Source organism: Elephas maximus, chromosome 26 (genome assembly GCF_024166365.1).
Source record: "Elephas maximus indicus isolate mEleMax1 chromosome 26, mEleMax1 primary haplotype, whole genome shotgun sequence".
Classification (NCBI taxonomy): Eukaryota; Metazoa; Chordata; class Mammalia; order Proboscidea; family Elephantidae; genus Elephas; species Elephas maximus.
The window spans coordinates 1,171,448-1,193,087 of record NC_064844.1 but is presented as its reverse complement, the minus strand read 5'-3'; the positions used below and the strand labels follow the sequence as shown (position 1 = coordinate 1,193,087).

General features: G+C 43.3%; 1 protein-coding gene across 6 annotated transcripts in view; it reads left to right on the top strand.

The window, feature by feature from the left end:
• Window positions 1-21,640, top strand: part of SANBR (SANT and BTB domain regulator of CSR) — a 101,259-nt gene that overhangs the window by 23,374 nt on the left and 56,245 nt on the right. For 5 of the 6 annotated variants that reach the window (XR_007515522.1, XR_007515523.1, XM_049870365.1 and 2 more), the window contains exons 1-3: window positions 13,484-13,626; window positions 16,699-16,836; window positions 17,065-17,223. Coding sequence is in view for 4 of the 6 variants with exons in the window: in XM_049870365.1 (XP_049726322.1) it covers window positions 17,074-17,223 (150 nt within the window). In the remaining 2 variants the exon portion in view is untranslated. Of the gene's footprint in view, window positions 1-13,483; window positions 13,627-16,698; window positions 16,837-17,064; window positions 17,224-21,640 lie in introns of those variants that run through there. The other variant, XM_049870363.1, reaches the window with a different exon arrangement.

Genomic DNA, 21,640 nt, shown 5'->3' with positions numbered 1-21,640 from the left:
CCTTTGTGTTTACGTAAGCTTATCTTTTCGTCTAGCCACAACTACTTAGGTGGTTCCCACTTCCGTAGGTTTGTACCTGTCTTCCTAGGAATGTGTCCTGTGGTTTCTATGGCCCAGATGCTCTAGAGTAGAATGGCTGAGGTTAGGGATTTATGTAAGTTTAATTTCGATAGGTGCTGCTGTATTGTTCTCAGGAATGATTGTACAGTTTACACTTCCACCAGCAGGTCGTGAGGGTTTCCTTTTCTCTATGTCTTTAGCAGCACCAGCACTTGACACTCTCTGATTTTCACTAATCTTATGTGTGTGAAATTGTATTTTGTCTTAATTTGTATTATCTGAATATTAGTGGGATTAAGTATATGCTTATCAGTCATTCTGGTTTTTCATTCTGCTTGTAATTTTCCCGTTATTCTATTGGGTTTTTCTTTCTTCCTGATTTCAGTACAAGAAATTTTTTAATATTCTAAATATTATTCCCTTGTCAGATTCAGATACTGGAAAACTTTAATCTTGTCATATGTTAATTCTTGTCTTTGGTGTCCTTCAAAGAATAGAAATCTTTTAATTTTCTCCCTAATTGTTTGTGCTTTTTAGGTCTTGTTCTTCTATCAGTTATGTTTTGCCATTTACAGTTCTTTAATTTAATGAAATTAACGTTTGGGTATAGAATGAAGTATGAATGCAACTTGTTTTTTTCCATTTAGTCACGAAGGGGAAGAGGTTAATAAACCCTTCTCTTTGTCTTTGAGAAAAATGATACTGGGTTTACCTTGTCCTTGGAAATCTACTGAGTTAAGGTAAATGTGGAACGTCGGGTGTTTACCAGGCTACAATTTTTTTTTTAATTATAAAAGAAAAAACACAGGCTTTTAGACTGCTCTGAGTAAGGTACGACTTTGAGTAACAGCTTGTTCCTTGTTGTGGGGACTTGCACCCTACTTTGATGAGTTCTACAAGATGCTGGTTCTGGTGGCACCTGAGGCTTACCCAAGGAAGACTCTCTCTGTGCCAAGTTTACTGTGATGGGTCCTCTGCCAAGCGAAGTGAACTTGGTGCCAAGGTACAGCCTTTTGGGTCTTGTGAGTGTGAATGTCTACGGGTCGTACAGAGTAGGGTTGCAGTCTGTGTTCCTAACAGCATCTACCAAACAGTCCGTACTTTCCCTGTTACGTTATATGCCAAGTTCCCTAAGTGGGAAGCTGAGGCCTTCTGTTTTATTCCATTGATATATGTCAGTTCCTTTCTCAGTACACTTTTAATTAATACAACTTTGTCATGTGTCTCAACTCTAATAGGCGAATGACCCCTCTTTGTCCACCTTGTTAAAATTGGCTATTTGTAGTTTTTTTTTTTTCCTTCTGTGTAAAATTTAGTATTTACCAAGTTCTCTAAAACAGGGTGCTGAGATTTTGATTGGAATTGGATTGAATCTATAGATTAAGTTAGAGGCAGTTCACGTATTTGCAAGGTCAAACCATCCACGAACATCATTTTTCTCTTCATTTATTCAAGACATCTTGTGTATTTTTTTAGGCTACCCCCTGGGTACTTTATAATTTTTGCTGCCATTAAAAATGTTCTCCTGTTATTTCTGGTGTACAGAAATACATTGAATTTGGGGTGCTGACCTTGTAGTTGCAGCTTGGATGATTGCTTAGTTATAGTATTATTGATTCTCTCAGGTTGCCTGCATCAGTGATCCTGTCTTGCAGATAATGACATTGTTAACTCTTCCTTTTCAGTCCTTGTACCTCTCATTCCTTTTCACTGCTTTGGCGAGGCCACCTGTCTATATTTGGTAGTAGCTATGATAGCAGACATCTTATTTCTGCCTCAGAGTTAGTTTCCCTATTAAATGTGATGTTTGCTGTAAGTTTTTATCAAAATGCATTTGCTTTTACTGCTAATTTAAATCTACATTTGTTTTGATCTTTTGATTTTTCACCTTTAGTCACATTACTGTGGTGAATAACATTTTCTGATCCTGAACTACACTTTCATTCCTACTTGATATTATTTTTATTAAAATAATTTTATCATATATATACATATAAGTGAGTATGGAATGTGACTAATTTTAAAACAATGTAGCTTGGAGAAACCTAGCTGTGTTCAGAAGAGCAGAGTTGTTGCTGTTTGATGAGGTGTCTCAGGAGATAACCTGAGAAGCGGCTCAGGGTCGTAGGCTGGCCTCAGAGACCACTCTCTGAGAATGTACAAGAGCTACTTCTGAGAAAGTCATCCAGTGAACCTTGGGAAATGTGGTTAGCCACAGTCAGTGCATTTTGAAAGGTGTGCCAGCTCCTAGAATTGGGTATCTGCCTGGTCAGAGGGCTCTCAAAAGTAGATTAAAGCGGAATACTTGTGTGTCCTGGAATGATCCAGAGAGCAGGGCTTGAAGGAAAGAGTAAGAACTTCGTCAGCAACCCCAGTACAGATAGTCCGGGCCAAGCTCACCCAGTCATCGTCAGGTTAAAAAGGGCGCAGCTGCAGACGGCATTGTGTTGAAGAAAGCCTTCAGGATGACTTGAGTCAGGTCTAAACTGATTGCTTTATCTTCTACACAGCTGTTACCCTGGGTTCTCTTTTTCTTCCCCCCCTGAGAATTGCTATGATCTTTCTTGTTTCCATACCCCATACCTGCCTCTCTCTTGTTTTACTTCTTCATAGAAACAGAGCAAGGCATTGGCAGTGCATTGATGGAATTCCTACCTTCCGTGAGAGACCCAGGTCCCACCTGGCCAGCACACCTCACGCACAGCTGCCACCCACCTGTCATTGAAGGCTTATGTGTTTCTGTGATGCCTAACAGGTTTCAGCAGCGCGTCCACACTAGAACAAACCAAGAAGGAAGGTCTGGCAGCCTGCTTCTGAAAATCAGCCAGTGGAAACCCTGTGGGTCACAGTGGTCTGGTCCACAACCAGTCGTGGAGATGGCGCCGGAGCAGGCAGCAAGTCCTTCCGTTGTGCGTGGGGTCGCCGTGGGTCAGAGCCAACAGCAGCCAACAGCAACAGCAGAAATGGACCGTCTTGCAGGAGCTTCCTGAGAAGACTGCATGAGACGTGAAGTGTGAGACCTTGAATGTCTGAAAGTATCTTTACTTCTACTCTCAGTTTGAGCGACAGTTTGAGTTCTAAGTTGGCCATTGTTTTTCTTTATAAATTGGAAGGGATTTCTCCGTTGTCGTCTTCCATAGTCACTGCTGAGGAGGCTGCAGCCATTAGGATTATTGATGCTTTGTACGAGACCTGCGTTGTTTGTTTTCTTCTCTCTGGAAGCTTATAGGATCTTCTTTGACTTCATTCATAAATCTCACAAAGTGCCTCGGTGTGGGTATATTTTCATACGTTGTGCTGAGCACTTAATAAGCCATTTCAATTTTCAAACTTGTATTTTGCAATTCCGGAAACTTCTTGATTTGATTCTTTTCCTCTAAACATTACTTTTTAATAGCATCTTTTTCTAGTCTAATAAAATCAATATCTTCCCTTATCTTTCTGAGGGTATTAACAATGGTAAATTGTTGTTTTAAAATTTTCTTACATAGCTTCCCTGCTCCCCTTTCATTATGTTTTCTTTATCTCCGTCTTTCATGATGAAGGCTTTCTTTCCTCGGGTCTCTCCTCAACTTTGGTTGCCTGCTTATGTTTAAGAATACGTGACAAAACAGCTGATGCCAGGCTTTGAGCAGGCAGGTATGGCTTGTTAGTCGTGAGCTTTGTTGGTGTTAAAGCTGAGAAGGCATGGCGTAGGGTTTGCTAATATTTCCCTGAATTGGACTCTTCATCCAGCCTCAGGCAGAGAGACCCACCAGACTTACAGAAAGGCCGGAAAAGAGCACAGCACCTTCACTGCAGGTACGCAGGTCGATGAGAGAGTGGCACAGGGATGCGTGTGTACAGTTTCTTCTTCCAGACTCACTGGTCAGCTGAGTCACACCTCCGCCAAGAAACAGTTGGTGAGGGGGAGAGAGGCCGCAGGAGTGTTGCTGTAGGGAAGTGCTGAGACATGGAAACAGGGAGTGGAAGTTGGTGTTCCTCTCAGCACTGTTAGAACGAACTTCATGTTTTTCCAGTCGTCTTTATATTTGCTAATTTTTGTCTCTTTGGTCTCAGTTTTAAAGAGGAATATATTAAGAAGCTCCAGTTGTTGATAGTTTCCCATGGTTTTATCAATAGTTACTTCATATACTTCTCTCTAACTACCATGTGTCCAGTTCCTCTTTTACTGTCTACTTTCTGCTGCATAGATTGTGTTTTCTTCTGCAGGTTTAGAAGATCTGTAACCTACTTTTGTTCTTGTAGCGGTTACTTCTAACCTATAGTTAGGTTTAGTTTTTCTTAGCACTGTTTAAGTTTATCAGTATTGGAGTCTTGGAACAACCTAAGAATGTTGGCCTGCCGTCATCCTCCTGGTTTCTCCCGCAGACACTTCCCCCTGTTGCCCGTTTTCCCCCACCAGTGTTGGTATTGCTTGGAGTTCTTATTCTAGCTTGCTATGGTTACTTTTTTATTATATGTAGTATAATAAAGCAAGCACATATGGTTACCTTTTTTTTTTTTGCCTAGTTGAACAAGTAACTTTTCCAGTTATTTATCCTTACTTTCCATATATATTTATCCCCCTGTCCATTTATGTTTTTAACTGTCATACGAATATAATAACATGATTAAAAAATAAAATTGTGGTAAAAGGCATATAAGGAGTTACAGCAGCCCCATCTCACTCCCAAGTCCTGATTCCAGGAGCAGCCATATTTAACTTTCTTGCTATTTCTCCTATTTTTAGCATCTTATTTCTAAATAATGTGTTCACCCTGCTATTTCTTGATTGACCTATTTTAGAGGGTATCCGTTAACTCTCCACCCCACCCTGTGGAGGATTTGGCTGCCATAATCCACACTGCCCCTCACCCCATCTTCCCAGTGATAGTTTCCTTTTAGCTGTGTCAATGTGTCAGTGAAAACGTTTGCATGATTGTAGCCATGTAAATGTTGTTCCCCCTTCTTATTGTTCGTGTATTACACAGCTTTCTGGTTCTCCTGGACTGATACTGCCATGCCTTTTCATTTCCCTGGTTTCTGTGTACTGTACCAGACTTCAAGGAGTGGTGCTTTCAAATGACGAGTCTTTCAGGAGTTGTGCAGTGTAAACGGGCTTGGTTGTTGTCAGAATTCTTGTCTTAAAAGAATTCTTTTAGGTGAAGGGAAGGACATCACACAATACAGCGGAAGTCAGCACAACTGGACTAAACCAAAAGCTAAGAAGTTTCCTGAATACAAGCAAACACTTTGAGGGACAGAGTAGCAGGGGCAGGGGTCTGGGGACCATGGTTTCAGGGGACATCTAGGTCAATTGGCATAACAAAGTTTATTAAGAAAATGTTTTGCATCCCACTTTGGTGAGTGGCATCTGAGGTCTTAAAAGCTAGCAAGCAGCCATCTAAGATGCATCAGTTGGTCCCAACCTACCCAGAATAAAGGAGAATGAAGAACACCAAAGGCACAAGGAAAATACTAGGCCAAGAAACAAAAGGGGCCACATAAACCAGAGACTCCAAAAGCTTGAGACCAGAAGAACCAGATGGTACCCGGCTACCACCAATGACCATCCTGACAGGGAATACAACAGAGAGTACCTGATGGGGTGGGAAAAAAGTGGGATCCAGACCTCAAATTCTAGTTAAAAGACCAGACTTAATGGCCTGACTGAGACTGGAGGGACCCCAGAAGACATGGCTTCTGGACTCTCTGTTAACCCAGAACTAAAACCATTCCCGAGGCCAACTCTTCAGACAAAGATTAGACTAGACTGTAAGACATAAAATGATACTCGTGAAGAGTGTGCTTCTTAGTTCAAGTAGATACATGAGACTAAATGGGCAACTCCTGCCTGGAGGCAGGATCAGAAGGCAGAAAGGGACAGAAATGGGTTGAACGGACACGGGAAGTCTGGGGTGGAAAAGAGTGAGCTGGCATAGGGAGAGCAACTGGGGTCACATAACAATGTGTGTATAAATTTGTGTATGAGAAACTAACTTTGAGCTGTAAACTTTCACTTAAAGCACAATAAAAAAAAATTGATCTTCAAACAAAAGAAGCCCTGTCCTAGATGTAATATCATGTGCTCTACTAAGTCAGCTGCCTTATGTCCACTTGCTTTCTTACCTCGAAAAGTCTCATCTATTATCTTGTCTTCCATTCTTTATCCTTGTTTAATACCTCTTACTCTTTTGTTGTCATTTTGAGGGGGGAGGAGATAAAGATGAGTAGTCAATCTCCTTTATTTAACTGGAAGCCAAACTGGTGATCTGCAGCCATGTTTTATAACATCCTTGGGAGAGTTGGCCGTAGTGCTGCCAGTCTCCCTCCCCTTGTTGTGTTTTGAATCCACATCAGCAGGCTTTTGCCCCCACAACAGTTCTTGCTGAGGTCACTGGTGCCTGCCACACTGCTATCCAGTGAACAGTTCTCAATCTTCATTCTCCTTGACCAGTGGTGCCACAGCTAATCACTCCATTGTCCTGGAGATACTTCTTTTCCCTTGTCTTCTAGGACATCATAGTCTCCACCTTCTCCTTATTTTCATTGCTGGTTTCTCCTCATCTCCCCTGGCTGTAGTCCTTGGACCTCTTCTCTGTACCCTCTTGATCTCATCTAGTCTGGTGGCTTCAGATACCATGTTCTTGACTCCAAAATTTATGTCTCCAGCCATTATCTTATGTCTGAACTCCAGAATCATACCCAGCTGCCAGTTTGATGTCTCCACTTGCTATCTAATAGACATCTCAACTTCGTACGCCAAAAAAATTCCTGACTTAGCCTTCAAAACCTGTTCCTCCCCTATTCTCTTTCCTACATTAGTAAATGGCAACTACATCTTTCCGCTTGTTCACGTCAAAAACTCCAGAATCCTGTTCTATTCCTCTTTTTCTTTCACACCCCACATCTATCAGGAAATACTGTTTATAGTGACTTAAGAATATATGCAGAATTTGACCACTTCTTACCGTCTCCACGCCTCCTCCCAGATCTAAGGCTAACCTGCGCCTGCGTTATTACAGTAACCTTCTAACCCGTCTCTGCTTTCCCCCTTACCTCACCATACCTACAGTCTGTTGTCAAGGTAGGAACAGAGGGATCCTTTTAAAATCTGGATCATATCCCTCCTCTGCTCAGACCCTCCCATTTAACTCAGTAGAAACTCAGTCCTTACGCTGTCTACAAGGTGCTATGGCCTCTGCCCTATACAGTGTTCACCTGTCACTCTTCACAGGAACCCCACTGCACTTCCTCCAGGTACTTGAATATTCCAGACATGTTTCCACCTTAAGACCTCCGCATGCACTTTGTCTTATGTTTGGAGCACTCTTTACCTCTTTCTGGTTTTTGCTCAAGGGTCATCCTCTCACAAGCCTGTCCCTGTCACCCTATTTTAAATTGCAGCCCCTTCCTTCTCCCTCTGTGTTCCCTTATCCTTCTCCCCTGCTTTTTTCCTGTAGCATATATTGCTTTGTCTCCTTTTGTATCCTCAGCACTTGAAACAGTACCTGGAATACTGTAGGCACTCATCATATATTGAAAGAATGAGTGGCTAAGTCACAGTAGTTATCTTTTCCTAATAGGATTAATGCCAAAGGGTTTCTCTGAAAAGAGAATATTGCTGTCACTATGAAATTACCACTAACAATGATAATTGACATCAGCACAGTGTAAAATAAAATGGCTTAAATTCAGAACTACTACCTATGGTATGTAGTATTTCCCTAGACATTCATAACTAATGCACCAGGGTCATGTTCCATTGGCTATATTTTAGTTGTTGGGTGCCGTTGAGGTGGTTCCAACTTATAGCAACCCTGTGTACAACAGAACAAAACACTCCCCAGTCCTGCAGCATCCTCACAATTGTTATGCTGGAGCCCATTGCTGTAGCCACTGTCATTACATCTTGTTGAGGGTCTTCCTCTTTTTTGCTGACCCTCTGCTTAACCAAGCATGATGTCGTATACTTTTAGTAGACTGAAATTAAAATATGTAATAAACTGAGATTAAAATATGTAAAAAAAAAAACTATATATTCTTGATAGTATAAATTTCAAGTAGTTTAAACTTGGTTGCTTTTAAACTTCAGCAATACATTCATAACTCAGCACAATAAAGAAGTTTTAGTTTAAAGCCAGCATAGTTGGCTTCAGTTGGAAAATGAGTCCCAGGCAAAAGACTACAAGCCATTTAGATAGTGTGATTAGAGTTGATAGTTAGGTTGCCCCCAGTAACTTCGTTTAATTTATTCTGTTTGTAATACATTTGCTTGCAAGATCTGTGGATCTATGGATTCATCTATGTCATCAGTTCTGGCAATTACACAGCCGTTATCTCCATTCTGTCTGTTGTCTGTGGGACTCCAGTTAGACATAGGTTAGACTTCATTCTGTTCTCCATATCTGTGACTCATAGTTGCCATCTCTTTGTGTGCTTGCATTCTAGATAATTTTTTGTCTGTTTACTCTTCAGCTGTGTTTGATTTGCTGGTTAATTCATTCGCTGAGGTTTCTTTAAATTTCAGTAATTTGTTTTAAATTCTAATAATTATAATTCAGTAGTAATACTTCAGTAATTGTATCTAGAAGTTCTTTCTTTTTCCTTTTTCAATCTCCTGCTCATTGCTGATAGTTTACTAGACCCTTTAAGCAGACCATGTTAGGTTTCCAAGAACTCCAACACCTGCAGTCCTGGAAGTTAAAATGTTTGCTGTTTCTGCGGACTCTCGCACAGAGTCTGGCCTTTCCCCTAGGTGCTAATCTTGATAATAAACGATCGTTGATTGTCAGTCCACAGAGGATTTACTTCTACCTCTCCTGAGAGTAACGGGGGTACCACCATTCTGTGACTGCTACAGTCCTCCCTTGAAGGTCTTAAGTAAATGCCTGGGAGGCCAGGATCAGCTTCCCCCGACTCTGCTTACTGGCCCAAAGCTCAGCATCCTAACGGCGAGGCTACTGTGGGCATCCACTCTCAGGGCATCACGTCCCTCCCTTCTGCCTGGTTTCCCAACTCGCCAGTTCTATTCGATTTTGCCTCCCTCCTCCTCCTGCGAGATGAGTGGTCTTTGATGCATGTGTCCCATCTAGGGTCTTGCTCAGCAGGAGTCTCACGTGTAGTCCATAGGATGCCATACATAGAACTTTCCGCCATTTCCAGACTCTAATAGCCAATTGTTTCACATTTACATTGTGGAAAATGCATAATGTCTGGTGTTTTTGTTTCGTTGGACTTTTTTTTTTTTTTTTAACTACTAAGAATACTTGTTTTCTAACAACTAATCCTTAGTTTGGAATAACTGGGAAACGCAAGTTCCTCAATGGGATAGGAGGAGAAACCAGCAATGAAGAAAGAATTTTAATGCCAGAAGGTAGAAAAGGCGTAATTTCAGAAAAAAGAGAATAGTTCTTTATTAAGCTGGCAAATTAATAAACCAGCATGAGCTTTTATTTCATCATATTTTTCTCATTGTATCACAGATCTTCACAGGTCCTTAAATTGAGACAGGCATTTTAGAAACTTCTTTAAAATTTAGGAAGATCCGTAAGTGTCTTCTGACTCATCAGAGAAAAAAGCAGATTACACTTACAGTAGTGTGGTTCTGTGTGCTTTTTGTATTCTGTGGCAATATTCTTGGAAAATTGGTCTCATCCATGTATGATACCTGGCAATAAACTCCTCAGTTAACCAGGAAAGCCACTCCTCTACCCCTGTGTTAATGATTAAGTGTGTAATGCTTCACTGTTCTTCCACTTGCACATGAAAATAAGCTTTAAAAAAAAAAACAACAAAATTTCTTAATATAAATGGTTACATTTTTCATTTAATATTTACTAATTTATTAAGGTCAAAATGGATGGAGATTTTCCATACATTTCTAGGGACTGGAAAATGAGAAGATTAAGTTGGATGCCTGGTAATAAAGATTATTGTGAGCACCAAATCAAAAGGTCTTGGTGTGGTTTGCTTATCTACAACATCCAACATTGCCAAGGGCAGAATATTTCACCTTGTCATGTTAAATGTGGGATCAGTTCTGGATTTGAATTACAGCTCTGCCACTTTCTAATTACCTTCCTTGTAGAAAATAACTTCAGTGCCTCCGTTTCGTCATCTATAAAATAGAGATGATCCTATCTAATTCACTGAGTTGTTGAGAGAACTAAAGGATAATGTGGATTAAGCACTTAGCACAGTACCTGGGACACAGCAGGGGCTCAACACATGTACGCTTCTCTTAAGGGTGATAAGCACTTGTTAACCATGTTACAGGATACAGTGGTGAATCAGAAGCTGTCTCTAAGGACCCAGCTTAAGAAGGTCAGGTGAAACAGTGTCCTGTAGAAACAAGGATATTCTAGTGTAGCAGTCTATTAGAAGAGTGGGGAATTGTCTCTACCTGTTTCTACTGAGTCCCTGAATGGCTGTGGGATAAGGAATTACTTTACCTCGAGTAATTTGGCCTTGAGCCCTGGTGGTACAGTGGTTATGCACTTGGCTGGTAACCGAAAGATCAGCAGTTGGAACCCATCAGTGAACTCACCAGCCGCTCTGTGGGAGAAAGGTGTGGCAGTCTGCTGCCCTAAAGATTTACAGCCTTGGAAACCTTGTGGGGGCAGTTCTACTCTGTCCCATAAGGTCACTATGAGTCAGGATAGACCTGAAGGCAGTGGGTGTGGGTTTGGTTTTGGTAATTTGGCCTTTGTCCTTGGTTCCTGAGAGAGAACTCTAAACTCTTGGACTTTTCAGAGTAATTGAGGTGCCTTTGTTAACTATTCCTGAGGGTTTGTGCTAATGGGTGGGGGCTGGCCTGACCAAAGAGACCACCACATGGCCTGTTATCAGCTGACTTCAGGGAGGGATTGATCCATCCAATCAGCAAGACACTTAATGAAGCTGATAAAAGCTCTGGACACAAGCTCCACGGGCTTCCTGGTTGGTGAAGAACATGGATGCAGATGGGAAGAAGTGTGTCCTTTGGAACATGGAAGAACCACACAGGAACCATCCTAGACATCCTATGTGTCTCTTTGTATCCTTTTTTGCTATAATAAAGCTGTAATCAAGGTATAGCACTTCTGTGAGTTCTGTGAGTCCCAATGAATTATTGAACCCAAAGGAGTAGTGGAAGCCAGTAGGTCAGAAGTGAGGAAGCCCAGGGAGTCTCCTGAGCTTACAGCTGTCATCGTAGAAGGGTAGAGGGAAACCCTGAATTTGTAACTAGCAGGTCAGAAGTGAGGGAGCCCAGAGGAAGCCCCTGAGCTTGTGGCTGGCATGCTGAAAGGGTAGTGAGAAACCCCAAATTCATAGTCAATAGGCCAAAAGTTAGGGTGTCATGAGGACTTCCAAACTTGTGCTGACATCTGTATATTTGGTGGTCTGAGGACGGTGTTCTTTTAACTTGTGAGATCTGACCTAGCTAGAGTCAGAGAATGAAGTGCTGTGTGGGCATATGGTGTCAGAACTGAACAGAGAAGTGAAAAGCGTAGGATTTCATTTATTTGATATTTAATTTTTCAACTGTTAAGTGCCCAGAGATGCCTCAGAAGAAAGACCCGTTGATCTACTTTGCAAAAGAGCACAGCCATTGAAAACCCTTTCGGAGCACAGTTCTACTCTGCCAGCATATAGGGTCACCACGAGGCAGAACTGACTGAACGATCATTTTTTTCTTTCTAGCACAGGTACTGAGGGACAGAAGAAAAAGATTGTTTAGCAGTCAGCAGTCAAGATTCTACGGTGCTGGTCATAGAACTGCCACACACATACCCATTCGTGATAATATCATGTAGGACTTGCAGGCTGAACACTTTTTTTTTTTCAATTGTTAACAGCTTTTGTATGGTGCCCTGGTGGCGCAGTGGTTAAGCGCTCAGCTGCTAATCAAAAGTTCAGTGGTTCGAACCCATCAGCTGCTGTGCAGCAGAAAGATGTAGCACTCTGCTTCCCTAAAAGATTACAGCCTTTGAAACCTCACGGGCAGTTCTAATCTGTCCTATAAGATTCTTGTAAATCGGAACCGACTTGATGGCAATGGTGTTAAAGCAACTTTGTCTAAACCAAAACAGGAATAGATGAGTTTATGAAGACAAAAGGGTTAGACTTGGAAAGAAAGAGGGGAAGTAGATGGACGTCTTAGATCTACTTCCAAAAAATCAGCCACTGAAAACCTATGAAGCACGGTTCTACTCTGACACACATGGGGTCATCCTGAGTCAGGATTGACTGGATGACAACTGGATTGGAAGCTGCTCTAACAAAGAAAAAAAAAAAAAAAACAGGAAAGCAAGATAATCATGTTTCTCTCATGTAAAGCCTAAAGATAGGCAGGCAGTCTGTGTCTATTAGGCCCAGGTTCCTTCTGTGTTATTACTCTGCAGTCCTTTATAGATTATTCTCATCCTCTTGGTTTAAGCTGACTCACCACCACAACCGAAGGGAGACAAAGAGGATGCAGAGGGTCCACAGCTTCAAAAATTTACGTAGTGTCTTTGCAGTGCAAAGCCTGCCTGACTTTAATGTCTTTCTGGAACGAAAATATTAAAAGATTTGCAGAAAGCCACAGGTGATACAATTGGAACATGTCTCCTGACATTCTGTACACGAGCCACTTCATCTATGCCTAATCATCAGATCTCATTTTAGTAATTGTTCACTGAGGATAGGACTTCCCTTTCCTGTGCTTTCTGATCCTAACGTTTAGTTTTGGTTCTTGGAAGCGATACATCTCATGTGGAAATGAAAAATACTGACACGTATTTACCCTGCAAAACTGAGCCTCATACATTTACTAGGTTCCTAGTAGTAGTACTCCTCACAATCACACACCTATGCTGAACCAATTAATCTATGAAAACCGAATTTGTAATTCAGAGCTGGTGGCATTTTTTAAGAGACACCTCCTGAAAGGAAACCCTGGTTAAGAGCTACGCTGCTTAACAGAAGTTCAGCTGTTCGAATCCACCAGGCACTCCTTGGAAACCCTAAGGGGCAGTGCTACTCTGTCCTATAGGGTCGCTATGAGTCGGAATGGACTGGATGGCAACGGGTTTTTTAATGGGCCTCCTGAAGAAGACAGTGATTCTCATGATACCTAAACAGGTACGCCACGGTGACCTGCACTGCAAACCATCCGTTCTTTATCCCACTTCTTTTGTCACGCATATATCCATCCCCTTCTGGACTCCCAGTTGGTCCCAAGATCTGGCAGCTAGCAGCTGGTTGCTAAGAGACCAGACGCTGCGAGGGTGGGGACGCTGCACTGCGACCAGCGGGAAGTGGGTGCGAGGGGACTGGGGGGCAGGGCGCGGCGACACCCGCAGCGGCCTGGCTTCACCCGCCCACCCGGCAGGAGCTCGTCGCTCACTGGCTGCGTCGCTGCGGCGCTGGCTCGCGATTGGCGGGCGAAGTGGGCGGGCGGCCGCTGGCGGTCGCCAGCGAGCAGGCGATCAAGCGGGCGGGCTGTGTGTCAGGGCGTCTGAGGCGCCAGGCCTGGTCGCCGCGGCGTCGTGGTGGGGTGCGGGCGGTACCCTCCGCTGTGGGGGACCGGGGTGCGGCAAGGGCCCGCGGCCTGAGGAGGTGAGCGAGACGCCGGGACCGCGACTGCTGCGGGGTTCCCGCCGCCCCCAGCCCGGCCGGCGCCGGGCCCGGGTCCTGCAGCCCAGACTCCCTCTGCGCTCCGCGTTCCGCCGTCTGCAGGCCCGATCGTCCCCGGCCCCGCGTTCCCCCGACCCCGCGTCCCCCCGGCCCCTCGTCTCCTCACCCGCCAGCCCCGCGTCCCCCCCCCGGCCCCGCGTCCCCCCCAGCCCAGCCGAGTCCCCCAGCCCCGCGTCCCCCCCCAGCCCAGCCGAGTCCCCCAGCCCCGCGTCCCCCCCCAGCCCAGCCGAGTCCCCCAGACCCGCGTCCCTCCCCAGCCCAGCCGAGTCCCCCAGCCCCGCGTCCCCCCCCCACCGGCCCCGCGTCCTCCCCCAGCCCAGCCGAGTCCCCCAGCCCCGTGTCCCCCCCACCCACCGGCCACGCGTCCCCCCCAGCCCAGCCGAGTCCCCCAGCCCCGTGTCCCCCCCACCCACCGGCCCCGCGTCCCCCCCCAGCCCAGCCGAGTCCCCCAGCCCCGTGTCCCCCCCACCCACCGGCCACGCGTCCCCCCAGCCCAGCCGAGTCCCCCAGCCCCGTGTCCCCCCCCAGCCCAGCCAAGTCCCCCAGCCCCGCGTCCCCCCCACTCACCGGCCACGCGTCGCCCCCAGCCCAGCCGAGTCCCCCCCACCCACCGGCCCTGCGCCCCCCCAGCCCAGCCGAGTCCCCCAGCCCCGCGTCCCCCCCTAGCCCAGCCGAGTCCCCCAGCCCCGTGTCCCCCCCCAGCCCAGCCGAGTCCCCCAGCCCAGCGTCCCCCCCCAGCCTGGCCCCGCTGCGCCCGGTGCCTTCGTCCGCCCACGACCCCGCACCCCGAGAGTTTGCGCTCCTGCGCGGGGGGAGCCTCGAGGTCTTGGGGCCCCCGGGGATGCGCCATGCAGGGCTCCGCCCAAGGTTTGAGGGGCGGAGGGCAACGGCAGCTGCCTCAGTTCTCAGGAGAGTCCGGGAGACGGGGCGCGACCTCCGACCCCTGACCTGCCCCCTTCGTCCCCGTCCTGCGCTCACTGCCTGGGGAATCCTTTTCTATTTGGGGGGAAAGGGAGGTCACGTGCCGGCCGGGAACCGCTGTTTGTGTGGGATGACTCTGACTGGTATTGTTAACACAGAAAAATAAGCCGAGATTGCAGGAATGGAGGAGGGGACGGGAGGCCTTTGCAAGGGTCCGATAGGGTCGCTGGGAGTCGAAATCCACTCGACGGCTCCGGGTTGGGTTTTTTTAGTCCATTAGACACGGAAGTTGTATTTCTGGTCACTTATACGTTGTTTCACATTAAACAAAAAAAAATATTAAGCTTTAATAAATTTGGTATTTTCTAATGAATGGGAGTAGATTTGGTGTTAATGTGGTCCAGCTGAGCTTCAAACTTTTTTTCTTTTTAATTGCCATACAGTTTTTTGTATGGAGCCCTGGTGGCACAGTGGTTAAAAGCTGCTAACCAAAAGGTGGGCAGTTCGAATCCACCAGCCGCTCCTTGGAAACCCTACGGGGTAGTTCTGCTCTGTCCTGTAGAGTCACTGTGAGTGGGGATCAACTCGACAGAAGTGCGTTTATTTATTTTTTTCTACTTTTTTCCAGAATGAGACGCACTATTTCAAGAGTTTGTTTTAAGGATTACCTGATCAAAGCTCTGCCTTTCATACTTAGCATTCAGGTTCTAAAGGACACTTTCTTGGACATACATTTAACTGAAATTAATACAGGGTAGTCTTCTCCTGCTCCTTATGATTCAGTTGTGTAAAGAAAATGTCAACAAAAAATTTTTTTCCACGTCCAGATATAAACGTGCATATTATGAGTGTCGTATTTGAAATGCGTAAAGTTTCTAAGTGTTTGATATGCATAATATTTTTGATTGGCTAACAGATGCCTGCACTTTTTAGGACTCAATAAGTATTTTTGAAATTTTAAATGAATCTTTCTGGAAGTGAAGAAAAATCGGCACCTAGAGTCCTTGCCCTGAATTCCATCTTAGACTGTTTTCTACTAAGGCCTAAACAGATGTTAATAAAATGCACCATATCCTAACACGCATCCCAAATTGTACAGTATGAAAAGCCTTGCAGGTACTAGGCAAAAAAGCCCTGTCCGCTAGTGAGAAACCAGGCCTTTCAAGAATGTGGCTTTGTTGTTGATTCAGTCTAAATTGATTAATCCAGCAGGGCATGAACCCCATTTATCTTTGCATAAAGTAGGGACTTAAATATTTAAATGAGTTGTGGATCCTCAGTTTGGGGTGGCTTCCAAAGCATACATTAAATATCTTTTTAGGATTGTGGCTTTCTCATTAATTCAGCAAACATTTTTGGCTGTTTCTGCTGTGCTGGGCACTTTTCTGAGGAATCAGAGATAGAGGGTCCAACTCATCAGAGAGCCCGCAGTCTGGTGGGTTAGAGAGAAAAATTAACAGAAATGTCTGTGTCCTTCCAAGTTTCTTCCAAGCCCTTCCAAACCTGCTTTCCCAAAATTTTCATTAAACTGAGTGAGGAAAATGTGAAAGAGCAATACTTTGGGATTCACTCCATCCTTTTGCCTGATTTTGAGATGCAGAACTTATTAAAAAGAAATGGAGTTCTGTAAAATCGATTCTTTGCTGGGCTCAAGGCAGCATTTTACAGTTATCAAACTAAGTCTTGGAATATTTTTGTGTGTGCCAATAATGGTCAAAGTAAGAAAGGGAAAAATATAGTAATAAATTATTTGTCAAACACCTTTGCATGCCAGATCATGCTGATATATTTAGTGTTTTATAGCTGAGACAACTGAAGCCTTAGGTCGTGCTGCTGAAAGTGATCTAGTATGTAGACTTGACTCCCACTCATTTTGTTGGCAGCATGCTTCCTTGGAATGTTGCCATCTCTCCTGTTACCTATCACATCTGTCTTTATGAATCTCCTTAATCTGAGAATCTCTGGGATGGTAATATTACTAATACAAACATAAAACTCTCACCCTATGCAAGCAGCACTTTGCAAATATCCTTAAAATTATCTGAGCGAGCTACTATGATCTGTGTTTTACAGATGAGGAAATTGAGGCACAGAGGTAAAGTGATGGACACCCGATAGTACAGTAAGTGGTACAACTGGGATCCATACCTGGGCAGGCTGCCTCCAGAGTCCACACCCTCAAGCACTGCACTATACTGGCCCATCAACAAGGTAGGTCTGTTACTAGGAAGCTGATTTTAGAGTGCTTAATGTTTTTCTTTGTTTCTTTTTAATGTTCATGCAGAAACATTTAGAATAACTTCATGGTGTCTATAACCTGATGTCCTATACCAGCGTTTTAAGTAAACAATTATGTAATTATTATATATTATAATTGTATAATGTTTTGAGAAACACTTGGATTTTAGATGTAAATCTGTTTGTCCTTCTCATTTTTAGTTCTAAAAAATGAGTCGTGGATATTCAGAAAACAACAATTTCCTGAACAATAACAACCAAATGGTGCTGGACATGCTCCTTTATCCGTTAATCGGAATCCCTCAGACAATCAACTGGGAAACTGTGGCAAGGCTTGTGCCTGGATTAACACCCAAAGAGGTAAAGAATAGCCACTAAATATCTCCTTAAAAAAAAAAAAATCAAGAAAAGTGATCAATTTGAAGAAACAACTGAGAAAGTGACAGAAAAATATTTGTTTTGTATACTCATGTGCATGTATGAGCATATCTGTATGATTTGATCAGGTGCAAACTAAAAATTATATATTCAACCACGTGGTGTGTTTTTACACAACCACATCTTACATGTTTGCAACATTGAAAATTCACTAATCTTAGTTTAAGCAGTAGAAGAGATCCTATAAAATTATGGGTAGGTAAAATTTTGTAAATTAAATTATATGTTGACTTCTTAATGCTACATTTCTTTAAGTAACATGCAAACCTTTTAAAGGAAAAAGATTTGGATACTTCCAATATTGACTTAAATTCTTTTTGTTATAATGTAAATTAAATATGCACCAATACTACATGACAAAAACATGCCTTCTACGACTGCAAGCCAAATCTGCATTCTGTAGACACAAGTAGAAACTAAAACCAACACAATTCAAACTAGTAATTCCAATTTAACGTAGAGGAATAATGTTTTGCTGAAATTAAATTGTTAATCAAACATGAATATTGTGCAGTCTGTCAGTGCACAGATTCTTTTGCCTTTAGCCTGTACTGCCACGTGCCTTTCAGCACCTTTCACCACTTTACTTTCTTTAAAACTACTGCGAAGCCTTCCATTGCATCCTGATATCACCTGCCTTCACTTAACACAGATGCATCTCTCCTCTTCCAAGTTCCTCCTCTAGAAGTGGGGCCAAGATGGCAGAGTAGTCAGATGCTTCCAGTGATCCCTCTTACAATAAAGACCCAGAAAAACAAGTGAAACGATTATATTTTTGACAAGCTAGGAGTCCTGAACATCAAAGGCAAAGTTAGAAAACGGACTGGGTGGCAGGGAGAGAGAGACAGTTCAGAAGCGGAGAGGAGTTGCCAGACATGAATTGCCAGGAACCATCAGGCACCATTCCTGTGAGCAACGGTGACGGGCTGACGGTAGCATTCCGGCCGCAGTTTCCTCAGGGAGAAACAGCCAGCTGCACACCCTATTCACACCTCTGTAACTAGAGAAGAACAGCGTTCTCAGCAAAAGCTAAGTACTTGTGTATATTTTACCGCGCCCTCAGTCCCCAAGCCGGCTTCAGTGGCTGTTGATTTCTCTGGGCTAGAGGTAGGCCCTGCTGAGTACTCTTTGCCATTCTCCCGGCCTTGGAAAAGGAATAAATTCACAATTGGGGAAAAAGATACTCTGCCAGCTGCACTACCTTGGGGAGCTCAGGACATAAGTGACTCCTGTCCAGGCATAAACAATCCATGGACTTTGAATACCTTTGCCCCCTGCATGGACCTGTGCGGGCCTATTTCAGGAGAATAAACCCTTGTTGGCAGAGTGTAACTGTTTCAGCTGTGCAGTGGAGAGGCAGGTGTTTGATGTTTCACACCGCTTTGCCTATTAAACAGTGTCCTCACCCACACCAGGGGCCTAAGGACTGGTGGCTCCACTCAGGTCACCCAGCCACCTGTGACAGGGGTCCAAGGATAACGGGTACCTCCCAGTCCTTACAACCAAAAGCACTGGGTGCCCAAAGTCTGTCTGCAGAACCCACCCACCTGTGTGCTCTAGGGAACACGGATATGCTTTCCTTACAGACACTTGGGGGATGGTTGTCATCCCCCTGCTTTATTCAGAGTGTGACTCCTTGCTGCAACCAGATAACGGTACCTACACCAATCACCTTTGCCCCTCTAAGACTGTAGGACAGAGCCTGTACCACACACTTGATAACCAGCTACTGGACACCTACGATGAATCCATACAAGAAGGGTGAATGGACTCCTAGGCTCATATACCTGATAACAGCTCTAGACATCTGGTGACAGGAGGTTAGAGCATCAAAGGCAAAAATAATCAAGCTAGCTCACTCAAGCAACCTATTTGGGCATATCAAAACAAAACAAAGCAAGAAGCTGGGATACATGAAGCAAACGTAAAATAAACTAATACAATAACTTATAGAAGGCTTGGAGACAATAGTCAGTATCAAATCACATAAAGAAGCAGACCATGATTACTTCAACAAACTCTCAAAACAAAGAATCAAGGGATCTTCTGGATGAAGGTGCATTCCTGAAATTACCAGATGCAGAATACAAAAGATTAATGTACAGAATTCTTCAAGACATCAGGAATGAGATCAGCAAGGAAATCAGGCAATACGCAGAACAAGCCAAGGAACACACAGATAAAGCAGTTGAAGAAATTAAAAAGGTTATTCAAGAACATAATGAAAAAATTTAATAAGCTGCAAGAATCTATAGAGAGAAAGCAATCAGAAATTCAGAAGATTAACAATAAAATTATAGAATTAGACAACTCAATAAAAAGAGGAGCAGAATTGAGGAAGTGGAAGGCAGAATTTGTGAGATTGAAGGTAAAGCACTTGCCACCAATATACTTGAAGAAAAATCAGATAAAAGAATTAAAAAGGAAGAAACGCAAAGAATCATGTATGACTCTATCAAGAGAAATAACCTACAAGTGATTGGAGTACCAGAACAGGGAGGGATAACAGAAAATTCAGAGAGAATTGTTGAAGATTTGTTGGCAGAAAACTTCCTTGATACCGTGAAAGATCAGAAGATACCTATCCAGGGTGCTCATCAGATTCCACATAAGGTAGATCTTAAAAGAAAGTCACCAAGACATATTAATCAAACTTGCCAAAACCAAAGATAGAGAATTTTAAGAATAGCTAGGGATAAACGAAAAGCCACCTACAAAGGAGAGTCAATAAGAATAAGCTGAGACTACTCAGCAGAAACCATACAGGCAAGGAGGCAGTGGGATGATTTATATAAAGCGTTGAAGAAAAAAAATTGCCAGCCAAGAATCATATATCCAGCAAAACTGTCTCTCAGATACAAAGGTGAAATTAGGACATTTCCAGATAAATGGAAGTTTAGGGAATTTGTAAAAACCAAACCAAAACTACAAGAAATACTAAAGGGAGTTCTCTGGTTAGAAAATCAATAATATCTGATATCAACCCAAGACTAGAACACTGGACAGAGCAATCAGATGTCAACCCAGATAAGGAAATCACAAAAATAAATCAAGATAAAAACTTCATTCCTTATTATATGCATGGTATTCCATTGTTTGTTTTTACACATTTTGTTTATTCATTCATCTGTTGATGGATACTTGGGTTATTTCCATCTTTTGGCTATTGTGAATAATGCTGCTGTGGACATTGGCATGCAAGTATCTGTTTTAGTCTCCGATTTTAAGTCTTTGCGTGTATACCTAAGAGGAATTATTGGATCATAAGGTAATTCAATGTTTAACTTTTTGAGGAACTGCCACGCTGCCTTCCACAGCGGCTGCACCATTTTACATTCCCACCAGCAATGCACGAGGGCTCCAGTTTTTCCACATCCTCACTAACATGCGTACTCATTTATTAACTTACTTACTTGTTTGTCTCTTATGATAACTGTTCTCAAAACCAACCAAACCCACTGCCACTGAGCCGATTCCAACTCATACTGACCTTATAGGACAGAGTATAACTGCACCATAGGCTATCCAAGGAGTGCCTGGTGGATTCGAACTGCTGACCTTTGGTTAGCAGCCATAGCTCTTAACCACTATGCCACCACAGTTTCTGATAACTGCTAGTGGGTGTGAAGTGGTGTTTCATTGTGGTTTTCATTTACATTTCCCTAATGATTAATGATGTTGAGCATCTTTTCTTGTGCCTTTTTGATTTAAGGTTTATTTTTTTCTGACAATGATATAACTATCCCAGCTCTCTTTTGGTTACTGTTTTCATTTTTAATGTCTTTGTGTCTTTTTCTAAAGTGAATCTCTTGTAGACTACATAGTGATGGATCATGTTCTTTTATCCAGTCTGCCAATCTCTGCCTTTTAATAGGAGAGTTTAATCCATTTACACTTAATCACTGATAAGCAAGATTTTCTTCTGCCAATTAGCTATTTGTTTGTGTATGTCTTTTGTGTTTTTTCTTTCTCATTCCTCCATTCCAAAACCAAACCTGTTGCCATCAAGTTGATTTTGACTCAGAGCTACCGGATAGAACAGTAGAATTCTCCCATAGGGTTTCCTAACCTTTATGGAAGCAGACTGTCACATCTTTCTTCCATGGAGCAGCTGGTTAGTTCAAACTGCTGACCTTCTGTGGCTTTGCCGCCAGGGCTTCTTCATTCTTCCATTACTGCCTTAATTTATATTTAGTTGAATTTTCTAGTGTACCATTTCAATTCTCTTATTTCCTGTGTATATTTTTTTTTAGTTATTATCTTTGCAGTTACCTTGGGGATTACAATTAACATCTTAAACTTGTAACAATCTCATTTGAATAATACTAGCTTAGTTACA